Source organism: Artemia franciscana, chromosome 4 (assembly GCF_032884065.1).
Source record: "Artemia franciscana chromosome 4, ASM3288406v1, whole genome shotgun sequence".
NCBI lineage: Eukaryota > Metazoa > Arthropoda > Branchiopoda > Anostraca > Artemiidae > Artemia > Artemia franciscana.
The window spans coordinates 5,335,083-5,353,287 of NC_088866.1; the positions used below are offsets into that span (position 1 = coordinate 5,335,083).

Consider the following 18,205-nt stretch of genomic DNA (forward strand, 5'->3'; position numbering starts at 1 on the left):
TAAAATTCGTCCGCGGTTGCATTGACAATAATGGGTGAGTCGACAAAGTTTTCTGCCCAATTAGGACCACCTTTGGGGTTTAAAGCGAGATTCCAGTCAATCCAGCCAACAACCCAGTGGTGGACTCAAAAATTTTGCTGAGAACTTTCGAAAGGCTTGGCTAGATAAAATACCTTCTAGGCTCATAGGCCTTGTTCAGATCACACTCGTCACGATTGCCACATAACTCAATCCGTGTTTCAAGAAACTGTATATTATTCCTGACGATCTTCTCCGTGTTCAGAGTAAAATATCAAGAGACATGAATTTGGCCTTACTGTAATCTGTATCAACAGATGCAAGTGCCGTGACAGTCCCTGTGATTCAGCCACTACAGAATCAAACCAGTTTGTGGAGTTCACATGAAGAAGTTTCAAATTGTCAATGCAAGGCAAGCTTCGTCAGCAGCTGCATCTGTCAGGGCTCTTCAGATTTTCAGTAGGGAGTCTTAAGTTCCAAGAACAAGAATCAGACCAGTTTGTGGAGTTCACGTGAAGAAGTTTCAATAGTCACTACAGGCAAGCTTCGTCAGCAGCTGCATCTGTCAGGGCTCTCCAGATTTTCAGTAGGAAGTCTTTAGTTCCAAGAACAAGCATGAAACCAGTTTGTGTAGTTCACATGAACAAGTTTCAATATTTAATGCAAGGCAAGCTTCATCAGCAGCCGCATCTGTCAGGGATCTCCAGATTTTCAGTAGGGAGTCTTTAGTTCCAAGAACAAGCATGAAACCAGTTTGTGTAGTTCACATGAACAAGTTTCAATATTTAATGCAAGGCAAGCTTCATCAGCAGCCGCATCTGTCAGGGCTCTCCAGATTTTCAGTAGGGAGTCTTTAGTTCCAAGAACAAGCATGAAACCAGTTTGTGTAGTTCAAATGAACAAGTTTCAATAAATAATGCAGTGCAAGCTTCATCAGCAGCCGCATCTGTCAGGGCTCTCCAGATTTTCAGTAGGTCTCAGTAGATTACGGGTCTCAGAAATACCTATACGAAGTTGTCATGAAATTAGTGTCTATGTCCTCCATCAATATCCTTTCTGGCAGTGGAAGCCAAGTATGATTAATTAATTAAATAGTTTGTGGTAACAAACCGTAGCGAAGGAGCAACTCAGCCAAATAGCAACCGAAACTCTAAAACATAGAATTTCGGTAACAATAGATATATCAAATGAATTGGCTTTTTTTGCCAACTCCAGTTATGTAGAATTCATTAATTTTCATGTACCTAACCAAAGCTAGGAGGATGAACAAATCTGTATTATTTCCAAGAGAGGGCGGAAAAGCCAATAAAAAGTCAAAGAATCTTAATAGTAAATCACAACATGAGATTAGGTATATCAGACAACCTCACTGTAAGGGTTTCTAGCTTCCACCTGCAAAAATAATTTTGCCAGAAGAAAGATCACGGATGTGTGCTTATGTGTTCTGTTTTGTAGGCTATGATTCGCCTAATTTTTTTGCTTTTTTTGCCATGGTGATTGTATTCAGCCAATGGTCATATAAGATTAGAAGAGGGCTTTCTCGAACGGAAATTAAACTTATAATTCCCAATTTTAGGATCAAAACAATCGGGGGATGGCAAATAGATTACCCCTTCCCCCTCCCACATCCCTTTTTCCAAAAAGTCATCCGATCAAAAATTTAAGATAGCCGTTTCAACCATCATAGTTGAAACGTCAAATAATCATGTCATCCTGCAAGTCCCTGGGAAAAAGTTATGGGATTTGTCTAGTGTTTACATATAGTATTGGTTATTGGGAAGTAAACAAACATTTTTTGGGGACAGTGAATTCTCTGTAGGGAGTTTTTTTGCGAGAATTTTCAGCTGTAGTGAAACTGTCTGGAGTAAGGGGGATCTTACGCGAGAGAAACTTTCCAATGAAGAATTTTCTTGGAGAAGGGATTTTCCACGGAGAGAAATGCGGATTTTCTGAATTTTTAGAAAAACAATCATAAATTCAATAAAAAACACACTTTTTCAACTATAAGTAAGGAGCAATATTAAAACTTAAAACAAACAGAATTTATACCATATTTGAGGGAGGATCCGCCTTCCTCGATACCTCGCTCTTTACGCTATTTTCAACTTTTTGTAGCAATTATTTAAGAACAACTCGTGAAACACAAGAGCCATTTAATTAGAGTAAATAAAATTCTAAAATACAAAAAGAAACTTAGGTGTGAAGAGTGAGGTATTGAGGAGGGGTTATTCCTCTCATATAAGGAACAATTTATGTTCTTTTAACTTTAATGCTGCTTCTTACATTCAACTAAAAAAACAAACCTTTTTTATTTAATCATTGAATGGCTGACCCATTTCTCAGGGGGAAATATTGGCATGTTACTGAATCTGAATAACCAAAAATAGCCAGTAGCTTATTTTTTTTTATACTGAGCCTGAGTAATTCCAAATCAGGGTTTTTATGATATTCATTCATGTAATGGAATTTTTAACGTTTTTTTTTCAAAATTTGCAAAAATTGCTCAAATACTCTTTAGTTATAGTTTGTGTCATTAAATATTCGCAAAATCGATATATCGATGATCAAATAAAGAAAATAAAAATTATCGATATATCGTTTAATGAAATTCTCGCCTAACAGTAGGACTGATGCAATATTGTAGCAATATCAATATATTTCAAATCATGTAGATTTTTGAAGTCTCTCTAAAATAAAGATAATATTTAATGAGAGGAGGGGGAGAACGGGATTTCTAGGATTCCTCATTATTTGAAAAACGACCAGAAAGTAAATTAAAAAAAAAACGTTTTCCAACCGAAAGTTAGGAGAAACGTTTAAACTTAGTAAATATTAAATATTTTAGGTGCAAACACATTATTTCCTCCCTCTTCCTCCTTCTTCAGTTTTCTAATAGAATTGTTTCACAATTCCTTCTAATTTTAATGCAATGAAAGAGGAATCAAGTGTATGTGCCTGTTACGGAATACTTCAAGCATCTTGGCGACAAGGAAGAAACTCAGAAGTGACGACATTACACTGCCAAAGAGGAAATTAATACTTTTACAAGAAACTTATACGAGAAACTTTATAGAAATAAGCCACCAATAAAGGTTGACGCTCCTAATTTGGAGGTTCAACGACCCCAATTTGAGGATTCTAGTGTATAAAAGCAGACTATTTAGGGTGCACTTTGGCGAATATATCTGTGCTACTGGAAACAAAATAATAGTCAAAGAAAATCTATTTAAAACACAATAAACTATGGGTAACAACAACTGTGAGTAGGTAGGGAAAAGTTTAGAATCCATGAAAACTTGGCAAATGTTCCTTAAGCAAGAGCTTAAGCGACTTGTACTAAAACACTAAATTATAAAATTTTGCTGAATGAAGTTGTATAAGCTATTAAAATAATCAAATATATTTGCTTCATGGATAATAGCTGCTCTCAGCAACATGTAATAAATTCTGAATAAATTCGTACAATAAATCAAAACGTAGAAACCAAGTAAAAATCTAACTGACGATCAGAAAGCTACAAAACTACCCCCCCCCCCACAAAAGAATGCATAAATTAATAGTGCCATAGCATCATCACCTCACAAAAGTTTGACCCTTTTGGGCACTATTTCGGCTATTAGTAATTTAGCCGGAATATTCGGTTAGATTTTATTTAGATCAGTCTACGAAAAAAATTCCCATTCCTCATAGTTTCCAGTTTTTCCCGGATAGAAGGTAGTATGGTCTTCGCCATTAATTACGCCAATAAAACTAAAATAATAAATATTCTTTTTTTTTCGAAAAGGCTATAGACACTACTGAACAATGTGTTATTAAAACGCAAAAATTGTTTAAAATAACAGAGAAATGAATAAAAAGCCTGTACGAACTGGAAAACCAAATTAAAATATAAAATAAAAGCCAACGACTAAAGTGCAGTGATCGTTATAATTTCCGGACTTAATTCAGATTATGTCTTATAAGGAAATTCAATTAAAGGAAAAATAAATTAAAATTTAAGCGAACATAAGTTGCTGACTCCTTCATTTTCTCTAAGAATAATTGAGTAAAATAGAACAGATATAAATGATCAGTGTAGATGATTTTTTAAAAGCAAAATATACATTTTTTGTTTATTTAATTCCTCCTTCACAATTTACTCTTTGCCATACATTATAAGATTAATTTTCACAAAAAATACGTATTTCTGCAAAGGATTTTGTCACAATCTTGGAAACATCCAGAAAAAAGTGTAATAAAAAAGTAAAAAACTAAGCAATAAAAAAATTGTAGTGAAGAAAAAAGAAAAGGAAACGTTACAGACTAAGCTAGAAACAATACTAAACAAGAGCCAAAAGCTTATATGGCACTTGTGATGAGGTCGGAACCTAAAATTAGAATCCGTACTAGAGTTATCAATCTTGCTGTTCTTTGTTTATTGGCAATTATTACAAAGATAAACTTGGTAGTCTCGTCATGTTCGGCATTCTAACTATAAAGAAGATAAATCCCCCCCTCCAACTTCCTCAAAGAGAGCGAATCCGGTCCGGTTTTGTCAATCACGTATCTAGGACTGATGCTTGTTCTCGAACTTGCCGAAGCACTAGAAATCCCACCAGCTCCCCAAAGAGGATAAAATCCGGTTATATCAATCACGTATCTAGAACTTGTGCTTATTCTTCCCAATCTTCCCAAGTTTCATCCCGATCTCGCCACTCAAAGCGTTTTCCAAGATTTCCGGTTTCCAGGATTACCGTTTCTTCCCTCCACCCCCAATGCCCCCGGATCCCATCCGAATTGAAAATTGACCATTTGAGACATCAGCTCTTTCTATATATCAAGTTTCATTAACGTCCGATCACCCACTCTTAAGATAGACATACCTATATTTTCACGATTTCCCCTCCCTCTAGCCCCCCCCCCTGAAAGTCATGCTTTGTCGAATCGGGGAAACAACTGTTAGAAAGTCAATTTGTGCAGGTCCCTGACGCACCTACCAATATTCATCGTCCTAGCACGTTCAGAAGCACCGAACTCGCCAAAGCACCGTAAATCCTCCCCTTTCCCAACTCCCCCAAAGAGAGAAGATCCGGTCCTGTTATGTCAATCACGTATCTAAGATTTGTGCTTATTCTTCCCACCAAGTTTCATCCCGATCTGTCTACTCTGAGCATTTTTCCAAGATTTCCGGTTTCCCCCTCCTACTCCCCCCCAATATACTGGATCCGGTCGGGGTTTAAAAGAAGAGCTCTGAGACACGAGGTCCTCCCAAATATAAAATTTCATTAAGATCCGATCATCTGTTCACAAGTTAAAAATGCCTCCTTTTTTGTGATTTTTCCGAATTAACCGTCCCTCCACTCCCCCCCCCCCCCAGATGGTCGAATCGGGGAAGCGACTATTTCTAATTTAACCTGGTCCGGTCCCTGATACGCCTGGCAGCTTTCATCGTCCTAGCTTATCTGGAAATGCCTGAACTAGCAAAACCGGGACCGACAGACCGACGGACGGAGAGAAATTGCAATCGCTATATGCACTTGGCCGACGAACAAGTGCCATAAAAACAAACTGCTTACATAACAAAATGATTACTAAAAATCCTAAAATTCCCCGTTCAACGATAGAACATCTCGCAGTTCAAGCCTCACCAAACGGGTAGAAACAGATGAAATATATCCAACCTGAGCAGGATTTACTTCGTATCAATGCTACGATTCTTTTTTCTTCTTTTCAACCCGAAAGGTGAGAAATGCATTTCTATATTTCATCAGTAACTTAACATTAGCTTTGACCCAAACACGTACAGGTGAAATTCTTTCGGGAGACATTTAGACCAAGGGCTAAACGGAAAGCAAGTCGTCGGCCGTTGGGGTGGCAGGAAAGATTTAAAGGAAATGGGAACTTCCTGGATGGGAAGCTTTGAATAGATTGGGATCAAATCACTAGTTTTCTATAATCCTAGAAACATAGGGAAACATAATTAGTTGGTTAATTTGTACTAGTTTTAATGATATGTATTAGGTAGGCTTTGAAGCAATAATTTTTGTCTGTTTTAAGTTTCAACTTTGATCTTTACTTTTCGGAATTACTTTTTTTTAAATTAATCTTTGTTCGTTTTTGATTAAAATTTAATGTAGAAACAACGGTGCCATGATCTTTTTTATTTATACGGAGTACTGTATGTCCGTTTTAAGTTTTAATGTCACTCCTTAGTTTCAGTTGAAAACTTATTTTTAATACAATTTTTAATTATTACCGATCTAGTGGAGATAGGACACCTCTAGAAAATACTGCTGAGAACCAACGAAAAGCTGTCAGTCAATAATATAAGGTTCTTCATCCATACTCCACAAAACAATGCATGTTTTTCAAGAACGTTTGTTTTTCGATGAACAAAAAGCTATTTTTACTCGGCTGATTTCGCCTGAAAAAGCCATAATGAAGACAGGGCTTTATAAATCGCCTACTGACTAGCAGAACTAGAATGCTACTGCAACAATACAGCTGTTTAAGGGCTCATTTAAAAGCTTATATTTACACATAATCGTTTTTTATAAATTTGGCTTGACTGCACATTCCCACAAAGTGCACTTTCGGTTGTTTCCCCCATTTTTTCAATTGAAAAAGTGCCTTTTCCAATCAACTAACCAAAAAAGTTATTTTTCAAAACCTAGACAGGAACAAAAAAATAAGGGGGCAAGGACGTCCCTTCCCCTCAATTACCACCGTTAGAACTAGCCCACAGACTTCATCGCAGAGTGAAGTTTGAAGAATCAATTCAAAACTGTTGGTTATTCAAGCTGAATTTATGGTAAATGTTTAGTTGAAAAGTTTTTAGTTTTAGTTAATTTTTTTTCGCAATAATCTTTTACTTTTAAGATAAGTAGGCAATTTACGAAACTCACTGAGAGGGTTTGGGGGGGGGAGTATATGTGAGGGGTTCTTATAACCCTCTAGTTAAGGAGTTTGGACCATAATTATTGCAATGGTACCGTTTTACACTTCCAAACTCTTCCACTTAAGAAGTAGCCCCAAAAGTGTCGTTCTTAGTGTTATATGGCACTCGTGGATGGTAAAATTAATAAATAGCACGTAGATATGACTAATAGGTTTAAAATTAACCTTCCCGGGATATGCTTTAAAAATGAGTGCATCACATTTGTAAAAATAGTGGATTATCTGAAAAGTAATCATAAGAAGGGACAAACCATGAAAATAAAAATCCAAGCTGGATTAGAACGCAAATTAGACAATCTAATTTGAAGTCCAGCGCTGTACAACAGAACCACACCTCTAATAATATAATTTAATACATTGGTGTTTGTAGAACTTTAATTGCGTAGCTTATTAAGGGGGCCCGGAGGAGGAACATGCGGGAGGTATTCTTGCAAACCTCCAGTTAAGGGTTTAGACCGTAATTATTGCAATGATACCATTTTATACTTCCAAGATTTTTCCACTTAAGAAGTGCCACCAAAAGTGTCGTTTTCAGTGCTATATCGCACTTACAAATGGCGGAATTGATAAAAAGCACGTAGATATGAGCAAAAGTTTTCAAATGAGCCATAAAATATCACTCTAAATAGTTCTGGAAGCCCCTAGCCCCAACTTTTCCATATGAGATATGACACCAAAAGTGCCGTTTTAGTGCCATTTAAAACTGCAGATGGTGAAATTTATGGGAAGAACGTAGATATGAGCAATATTTTTGTATGAACTACGAAAAATATATCGAAGATGTTCTGGGAGTCCGCTATCGCCACCCCTTGAGAAACGGCATAAAAAATGCCCTTTTTCGTGCCATATCGCACTTGCAGATGGCCGAATTTATAAAAACCACGTACATATGAGAAATAGCTTTTGAATGAGCTCTTAAGCATCTCTCTTTTGATTTTCGAGGAACATGTTAGGCCAGGAAAAAGAGAAGAAAAAAAAAACCTTTTTAACGTTTTTTAACTTTTAGTTACTATGGGCTGTAGTTCGCTCTTTACTAGGTTGCAGCTATTGCTTCAACCATGACAAAGAGTTCATTGCAAATTCTCCCCAGAAACTAGTTAACACTGAAATGTGTGAAATCTAATAGATGGTAGAATTTTAAAAACCTAGTAAGTGTAGGTAAGAGCTTTGAATTGAGTCATTAATTATCTACGATGGTGTGGTAGCCTGCTAATGTTTCAGTAGCTTACTGATGAGCAGACGGTTTATGAAACTTACTAAGGGGACTGGGAGGCGGGGTGTACAAGAAGGGTTCTTGTAAACCTCCAATTAAGGGTTCGGGAACATAATTGTTACAATAGTAACTGTTGTGTACTTCAGAGCTTTTCCACCTCAGAAGTGGCACCGAAACTGTTGTTTTTAGTGCTATATCACACTTACGAATGGTAGAATTGACTAAAAAGCACCTAGGTATAAAGGAATAGCTTTCAAATGAGCCATTAAACACAACTCTTACAATTTCTGTTAGCCCAATAGTCCCAGCTTTTCCACTTGATACATGGCACCAAAAGTGCCGCTTTTAGTGCCATTTGGAATTTGCAGATGGTAGAATTTATAGGGAGAAGGTAGATATGAGCAATAGCTTTTATATGAGCTATAAAAAATTGTCTACGATGTCTTGGTAGCCTGCTAGTGCCATCTCCTGAGTAATGGCACACAAAGTGTCATTTTAGTGTTTTATGGTACAACCTGCTAGGCCTGGAAAAAAAGAAAAAGAAAAAAAAGCAAACAGGAGACGGATCAGTGCTAACGATACAAAAAATTGATTTTTCTTATTGTTCAAGGAGGGGGACTATAATTCTCCTATATAAGGTTTTCGACCACGCTGATTCTAATTTTTATGTGACCCCGTTTTCGAGGGGTTTCAGGCTTTTTTCCCGAAATCACTATAAACTTCTTTTCGAAATAAACGTTTACTTTGAGACGAACCGAAATAATTGTCACCATTCCTGAATTAGTGTCAGATGGCAATTTTTTTCACTAGGCAGTTTTTTTTTCAAAACGCGTTTTTTTTTTAACTTTTGTTTACTATGGGCTCTTGTTCTCTCTATACTAGGTTGCAACTATCGCTGTAACCATGAAAACTGAGGACCAAAGGTGTTGGATAACTAAGCCGCTTCTCAATTATTAACATAAGAGTAAAAATTCCTGGTCGATACATCCTCTATCTTCTCTAAAACCGCACTGTTCTTCTCTTAAAACTTTGTCTACAGTAACTCTCAGTCTAAAAAGTATCATTTTACTAAGTAATTTGCTAACTACAGAAACCAGACTATTAATCTTTTCAGGAGCTTGATTTCTCACCTCGGAGCCGCCATATTTAAGAAACTCGTTTACCACACTATCAGCAACCTGAGCCTTATTATTTTGTAATTCTTTTAGTTTTGTCGCTAATTCTTCCTCACAAAACAAATCTTCTTTCACATCCAAGGTATCACAAACTTTTTCATTTTCCTCTTTATCTTTTCCTGCGACTCTATCTCGGTTTAGCATATTCTCAAAATACTCTGCCCATCTCTTCCTCATCCTTATCTCTTTAACTCTTTCCTTATCATTAATTGTGGCCCCGTTCCCATCTTTAACTGGGACAAGTCCAGATTGACTACTCCCTCTCAATTTATTAACATGCCAGTACAATATGCAGTCTAGCTGCATCTTCCAAATCCTCGACGATTTTATCCATGGCCTCCACTTCACACCTCCTTAGTTCACATTTTAATCATTTCTCCTCTTTCATTACATTCCTTATGTTTTCATATGATATATTACCCAGAATTCTTGTACATACCCCTTCTCCTCTCTATTACACTTAAAGCTTTTCCCCTAACATTCCTAGCTGCGGTCCTAACTTTCTTTCCTAAGACAGCCTCAGCAAGATATGCGTTCCAGAAGGCAATTATCATTAACTAGCAATAAAGGCCGTATCAAAGGGGAGGGGGTTACCGGGATTACGTCCCCCCCAAAAAAAAATTCGATTCGTAAAATCGTAACAAAATATCTAAACGCTTTTTAAGTTTTTTTTGTACCCCCTCCCCTCCCCAAAAAATCCTGGATACGCCCTTGTTAGTAGTACATCCTGGATTCTGACTAACTGCACCGAAAATAATAATCACACAAAACGCATTAAACGCACTAAACAGTACACACATTATAAATAATAAACCAGCAAATCATTTTACTGTCATTAACAATCAAAAGGGGTCGAAAAAAATTTCTTCTTTCCCATCCACAAGTTCCCTGGTCAGAAATCACTCATCTCCCAACAGAAATTTCCCGGAAATATTCAAACTGATCCCCCAACCGTGATTTAAAATACGGACAAACTTCGCCAGAATTTCAATAAATCCAAATTCGTTGTACAGCCTCAAAAGCTATTTTTAGAGAAAAGAGTTTACTAACATAGCTAATTGTTAATATGATTACTATTAATCATTTATTATTATTTCCATTCCAAAATATAAAACAAAAATCCAATTTTTTAATTGTAAGAGCAGAAAAAAAGCCTCTTTTTCTTATTGCGAGCATATAAGGGATTGAATTTAAAGGTTTAAGCCATTTTAAGATGAAAGTAATAAGATATGATTAATTAAAATGAATGATAATTGGCTTTTGGAATTCTGCCAAGGGGTATTCTGCCCACAAAGAAATACGCATTCAGACCGATTAATATGGCATTATTCGGTGTCTGTGGTATTCTAAGGTCTTTGATCGGTTCAAACCATGAGACAAAAAGCATCGTTTGTAGTGGCTTCATTGTTTACTTAAACAGCCTCTACCCAATCGATATTATTGCGGATAACTTGGTAAAATAACATGGTAAAACAAATAACTTGTTAAATTAAAATTGACTGCCTGCTCAACTTGACCCTTTTTAGGGAATTCCCACCATCAATTGTTTACACTTTTGACATTTTCATGCGTAGATTCCTCTGCCATGGAATCTATCAAGAACCCTATGCATCTTATGCATTGTCCTGCCAAGAAACATTAACTATCAGCACTTTCATTTAATAGGAAAAACGTTTTTCTAAACCCAGTCGACATGTTCAGTATTTAACTACAAAATACAAACTCATATATTGGCAATACATTTCAGAATGTGGAGTCCCCCCTCATTTCACATAGTGGAGCTTATCCTATATGGGACCGAAGAAGAAAACAATTCATTCTACACATATAACTATGAGTCCACTTACCCCCTACAAAAAATAAATAAATTTAAAAAAAATTGGAAATTTCAGCTCGATCCACCAGTTGTAAGACACAGAAAAACAGTGGTATATTTCTCTTGTGATGATCGGAAACCAACTGGAAAATTGATTGTAAAAGTAGGCCTACTCTGGAGAAATATTGACTTTAGCTACCCATTGCATAGCATCAAGTGATTAGCTAGGTGTTAAAGACACTTAACCATTATGTAAATTAAGGTAAGGGGGTACATATTTAGTGGCTCCACTCCCCATTAAGAAACACTATAAAACTCTGAAAATACTTGAAACATTCGAAAATACTTGCTTTTATCATTCCTAAATGCTATTTGCTCCCCCTCCCCCAATGAACAAACATATTACCGAAATTATATGTACTCAATGAATTTTCAATAGCACGAATTTTCTTGATATTAATTTAACAACAAACGGTAAGAAATCGACGGGAAAACAGTTTTGAAAACAAAATTTTAAATAATTTAAGCTCTGTATTTGTCCATTAGGGGATGGGGGCTAAATCTGTGTGGTACACATTTAGGAACGATAAAAGTAAGTATTTTAGAATATTTTAAAGCAAATATGAGTTAATCCCAAAATAAAGATAATAAGCTTAAAAGTATGTTTAAACTTACCATCTCGTCAAACGAGATTGAAGGTGTGGAGTCAACAATTTCATATTCTGGTACTTCTTTCTTAAGAGCTTCCAATCTTTGTTGATTTGCTATTTTGTCCCTAGCCAACAGCTCAATCGAGTGCTCCAACTCCCGTTCTTTTCTTTTTAATAGCTATAAGAGAAAAAAAAGGTACTTGTCTGTTATAGCGCCGACACTCCAGCTTTTCCATATAAGTAGAACCTAAGTAGATCTGGTTTTATGTCTGTATTAAGAGACAAATAGCTTACACTCAGTGGAAAACAAGTCACGGGTGACTTGTGGGCGATTGATGGTGAACTTGTATAAATTGGGCGAACAACAAAGAATTTTAGGGCTAGCACACACGCTAAAGCAAGTATCAAGAGTGTCAAAAATGACAGGTGAAAACAATGAACTGTGCTGTAAAAGGACAGCGAGAATCAGAACGATTCAAAAATGAAAGTGCGGAAGAAAAAAAAAGATACTTGTTTACAGAATGGTACACACTCGAGAACAAACATGTTTTATTTGTCTGTATTGGAGACAATTAGCTTACACTCAGTGGAAAAAAGCGACGGGTGACAAAATACATTAAACTTGTATAATTTGGGTGATATATTTGCACATTAGGAGGGGAGGGTAAAGCATTTGGACAGTGTGAAGTTAAAACACAATTCTTACTTCATACTATGTAGAATAATTGTAGCTAATACATTTTGCATACAGAACCGCTAAACTTACCCCCTCCCCTTCCTAATGTGCAAATATATAGCCCAAGTTTGTTTCTAAAGCATTATATTTTCATTATGTTTTGGTATTCTTCATTATGATTAACCTAGCTTTACCTCTTGAGTGTTGGCGCTATAAAATACAAGTACCGATTTTTTTTTTTTTTACCTTCTTGGAATTTTCATTATTGACAAAGTCATCACATACAACCACGTAAATACTCACGTGCATACAAGTATGTACGCGTGCAAAAGACTGATGCTCCTTGAGGTTGAGGAGTCAGAAAAATGTCCCCAAAATTACAAGACAAATGATTAAGAAAATGTCTGATCACTCCACTGCGCCAATTTAAAACATAATTACCTACAATCATCAGACTGTTGATGCGTTTTCGATTGACAATCCGGATACTCGCTTTGGATTGTGAAAAGAAAATCAAATATTGCTACAATATTTGAATAGTAAAAAGGTGGAAATAATTGTCCATTTTTATTTTGTAATTCAGGAAATTTATTTAGAATATTACTGATTTTTGTAATTCTACCAGACCCTCACTCCTTTCACCACACGAAAAAGGGGTTTATCAAACCCAACATTAGGTTTATTATAATACTAATTTATGAGTAGAGGCTGCATTTATGAAGATTATTCGATGTTAGAATGTTTTACGCATGCAGATGGATAAAGAATTCGGTCAAAGCGAAAGGGGAGGGGGTATTTTCTCTTCCTAAATGATGATTTCTGACGTTATGGTTTTGGAAAGCCTACCCTTTTACCTCAAGTCTGAATCGAGTTGAAACTTTCAGGAATAGTTTTGTTGGAGAAGGAGAGAAGGGCTATGTGACTTCAACTTTTGCGCTGAGGGGGGGGGGACACGAATATTTCGTCAGTCATAATAGAAAAGTATACGCTACGGTTTTTTCATGCTTGTTGCCCGACACTTATACCGACAATATTTTTTCTAATTTCCCCACTAAGGGCGGAGTCGCCTTTAAAAGGATTGAGCCCCATTCCTGTTTGTTCATGCATACACGAAATTTAATGACTTTCACAAACCGCAGATATCTACGGGCTGTATTTTCCAAAGTCAAGAGAACGAAAAAGAAGACAGAAACACAAAAACAACATTATTGAGGCAGTCAGCATTATGATGGGAGTCATGCATTCATAATTCTAGAACTGGTTTCCAGCACGTGGTGCAAAATGACAATAAGAAAAATACTGTTGCCAAACCCACAGCAAGACAATTCTTTTTGCCTCATGGGTGTGTTATAGTTCCTTGAAGGCAAAAAACAACGCATGTTCAATGCATACCATAGATGGGCTAGACAAAACTTGTTATCCAAATTTTATATAAACAATTCATTATACATGGTTGAACGGGTATCCAGGTAATAAAGCGAATTTAAAATGTCAGCATAATAGCGAAACCAATACAGAAATAGACAAGAACACTATAATTATTATTTCTATTGAGTAGAACCAAGATTTAAGGAATGTCGGCAATTATAGAGGATGGGGGCAGGCTACAATGTCAATATTTGTGTCCTCAGTATCAACAACCCAAAAGATGTTGAGACAACCTCGCCCTCTAGGATGGTAATGAAGAATGACATTACAATTCACAAGAAATTATACTATATCGCCCATTGAGCTTTTCTTATTCCGCCAATGCTTGAATTTGTTTTGCTAGTGCTTGTCTGCTTCTTTGCAGCTTGAAGTTACAGTAATTCAGGAAAATTGTAGCAAATACCAGATTTAAAATAAAAATGGTACTTGTACGATATAGTGCTGACCACACAAGTTGTTCATCCATTGACGCATTGTAGAATCTGTTGGGTTTTTTTCGCTAGTTTCTTTTAGCTTAGCGTGAGACAAGACAAAGAGAAGCGACAGAATAGACGGGTAATATATAATTTTGGCTATATAGCTGTACACTAGGGGGGTAGGGGTAAAGTATTTGGACAGTGTGAAGTTAGAAAACAAGTCTTATTTTGTAATATGCAGAATAACAGCAAGGGGCCAGCGATCCACTTCCAGGAGAGACTAAACGATTCCATTCGAGACCTAGAACTATAAGGAATTAGTGCGCTGGACTTAGGATTCTTTGTCAGAGAGGGCGAGGGTTCGAATCCTAGTGTACCCAATTATTTAGTTCGGGGCGGGGATCAGTGGCGTGACTGTAAGCTCAGCCAGAGCCGACCCAGCTTTAAACGGGTACAAAGATAAATCTGGGGAAGGTAAACAGGAAGGGTGTTCGAAAGCAAAGGATGGTTGGCCCCCTTGCTCCCCATTGTACTTACTGGCTGAAGGGCCAAGAAATGGAGATCAGCACCGCTGGTAGGGACTGTAAAATCCGATGTCGTATTCTTTACCTCTTCTTTTTAGTTCACATAAACATATTAGTCGATGTCTTTTTTTTATGCTCTTTCCGAATACAATAATCGCTTTACTCACGGATTCAATTTTAACCTAACCTTTCTACCCTTACCCAGACATATAGTCTATATTATATGTTTCCCATACAATTATTGATCCTCGGCTTTGTCACCGTCGATTCAATTTACGTGTAAACCGGTTTTAACAAGATTATGACAGATCTTACAGAGATTCTAACAAAGGTACATAAGCCGTATCTAAAATAAGAGCAAGGGGTAACGTCTTTGAGGGCTTAAAATTGAACTGGCGAGGAAACCGATTTTTGTATTCGGAAAAGGCATCGAGCGGTAATGTTCCCTTTATTCGAAGGTCATTTGTGTGAACTGCTCAATATTTACCTGGATTTACCATGTGCCCTTATATATATATATATATATATATATATATATATATATATATATATATATATATATATATATATATATATATATATATATATATATATATATATATATATATATATATATATATAAAGAAACCATTTCCATGCCGTGTGTCCTTCTATATATACATTTAAAACGAAGACATCTCCATTTTAATGAAGCAACTACTATTAATAAACACATTTAAAGGGCTTTAAATTATTATCAACGCGCCAAGAAAAACTTCCCCATCTCAAAATTATACAGCGACGCTCAACATGCTTGTATACCAGCGTATTTAGTCTCACAACTGTAATCGATCAATAAATGCTTGGCGACAAACATGATAAGTATGTGGGAACACTGACATTCTCATTGCGTTGTCGTTTAAAGAGATAAGATTTGGGTTGGTTATGCTCAACAGCTACGATATCTTACGACCTTTTAAGAAGTCGACCATACCTCCAGTGAATACAAAAAACGCTGACACTCTAAGTGAAAAACATGGCAAAATATCAACAATGCCAGCCATTAACATGTTACTGGAACCACTGCGTCTGCGTCCTGATGATAGATAACAATAATATAATGCCAAAAAAACTCGTTATCTCTAAGAGCAAAACTAGCTACACTATACATTAGATGATGAAACCAAATCATTATTTCCGGGATTATTAACTTGCGGTTTGCACCAGGTACGTCACGTACCGAGAAGAATCCGTTTCGGCATAAAATACACTGGCATGTTTTGAATCCACCAAGTTCATAAAATTTCTCAAATGGGAAGTAGGCTGGCTTAAATTTTACCATATGTCATTCTAAAACCGCCTTCAAGGTCATCAAGGCCGTATCTCAGATTTTGTTCGGAGGAGGGGCATTTTTAATTGCAAAGAGCTATCCTGTTTTAGGCCTTGTATGGCGAAAAAATTATTGATCAACAGTCGCGAGAACAGACTTGTTTATCAATAATAATACATCAACAATAACTCACATAAAACGGAATTTTTTATAAATTAACGGCAACATTTTCAAAACCAATAGAACATTTACTATTTGCAATTAAACTCATTTTTATTCCTGTAATTTCCATTGTTTATACACCTTCTCACTGTCTCATCAAACTCTGGGAGTTTCAGTTAAACGAAAAAAAAGTTTCCTTCAGAGGGGAAAGGTTGGGTATTTTGAAAGAAACTACTACCTCGTGTCTTATTTTAGGTAAGAGATTGAGCTAATAATAAATATAAGGACATTTATGGCAAAGTAACCCTTTCTTCTCCTCTAGAATTGTAAGAATATTGAGCTTCTCTAAAATTGAGCAGGGATAGAAGATGTCCCTACTTGTTCTTTGCGAATCCAAGATCTCAAACTATTTTGGATTCTTGCAGAACATTCCATCCTTGCTTTGGTAATAGTCATATTGTAAGAATAACAACTATCCCATGACAACCCCCCCCCTAATTGTTACTACAATATCGACTATATACTAAGAACTCTTCGCTCAACACCACAGATAAAAGTGGAAAATTTTATATTTTTTTTGCAAGTTGTTTTAGCAACTACAGTTTCCTAATGTCACTGAAAGTTGAAAAAATTCTTATTAGTGTGACGCCTGCTACTCCTAGATCTGTGCATAAGCGTCACAGATTCAGCAATATGCAACAGTTTTACATACGCTAACTAAAAACTATTTAAAGAACAAGAAAATATACTTATTATATAGAATTATTATATACTTATAAAATATACAATTATACACTTCGTAAGTGTCATAGTGTTATAGCGTTCATCTTCGCTCTTAGAAATAATGGCTGTCGTCTTAGTAAAAATCGATAGATAGTTCTTAGCCTGAAAGCTATCTAGCGGAATTGGGTGTTTTAACGCCACCATGGTTTCCCGCCGCCGTATATTTTTCCGCCACCCCGGATTTCTTGCATCATCAAGAGGATTAGTTGGGTCGGAATAGACAGGTTAGGTTAGTCTATGCCTATATCTACATTTATGTTTATGTCTATGTCTATATTTATGTTTAGGTCTATGTCTATGCTTTTGCCTATATCTGTGTCTATGTCTGTTCTTATGTCTATGTTTATTTCTGACCTACCTGAATTAAAAGGTGGCGGAAAACATATGGTGGTGAAAAACCGTGGTGGCGTTAAAACACTGCAACCATCTACTGATGGCTCTTCTTTTTGGTCCGGAGATGAATCGGAAATTCGGCATGTCAAGGAGGCACACTCGTGCCTCTATAAAGAGGCGACACATGACAATGTTAAGCGATCTTCGGTTCCAGTGGTCGCAGAGGGATGGGGAGGGATGCATTTCGTAGCCCGAGCTCCAACTGCAAAATTTCATCCCCCTCCAACTTTTCCTTCATGGGGAAAATCTGGCCGAAAGTTTCGACCCGTCAACCCCAGCCCCCCTTTAACGTTGTCCGATCGGGCTGAAATTCACAAGTTAAGGTCCCCTAGGGCCCAGGAGCTTATCCGCGAAATTTCAGCTCGATCCGATAACTCCTTCCCTGTTTTCCAGAAACCACGCATAGCCACTTAAAATTTATTTTCTTTTTTTTTTCCTAGACGCCTACAGGTCACATCCGACATCGGATCTGGGTGTACGAAGACTCATTCGATGTGGAATTCTCCGAGTAAGTGCCCTTGAAAGTTTCGTAGGAAAATCTTAACCCCCCGAAAGTTTCGACCCCCTAACCCACCCCCCTCCCTTTTAACGTTGTCTTATCGGGCTGAAATTCACAAGTTAAGGTCCCCTACGGCCCAGGAGCTTATCCGCGAAATCTCAGCTCGATCCGATAACTCCTTCGCTGTTTTCCAGAAACCACGCATTA

At 36.8% G+C, this 18,205-nt stretch overlaps 1 protein-coding gene across 2 annotated transcripts in view; it reads right to left on the reverse strand.

Moving 5' to 3' along the window:
- The window catches only part of LOC136025899 (uncharacterized), a 120,250-nt gene that overhangs the window by 22,004 nt on the left and 80,041 nt on the right, over positions 1 to 18,205 (reverse strand). For both annotated transcript variants that reach the window (XM_065701954.1, XM_065701953.1), the window contains one exon: positions 11,834 to 11,986. In XM_065701954.1, coding sequence (XP_065558026.1) covers positions 11,834 to 11,986 — 153 coding nt within the window. The remainder of the gene's footprint in view (positions 1 to 11,833; positions 11,987 to 18,205) is intronic.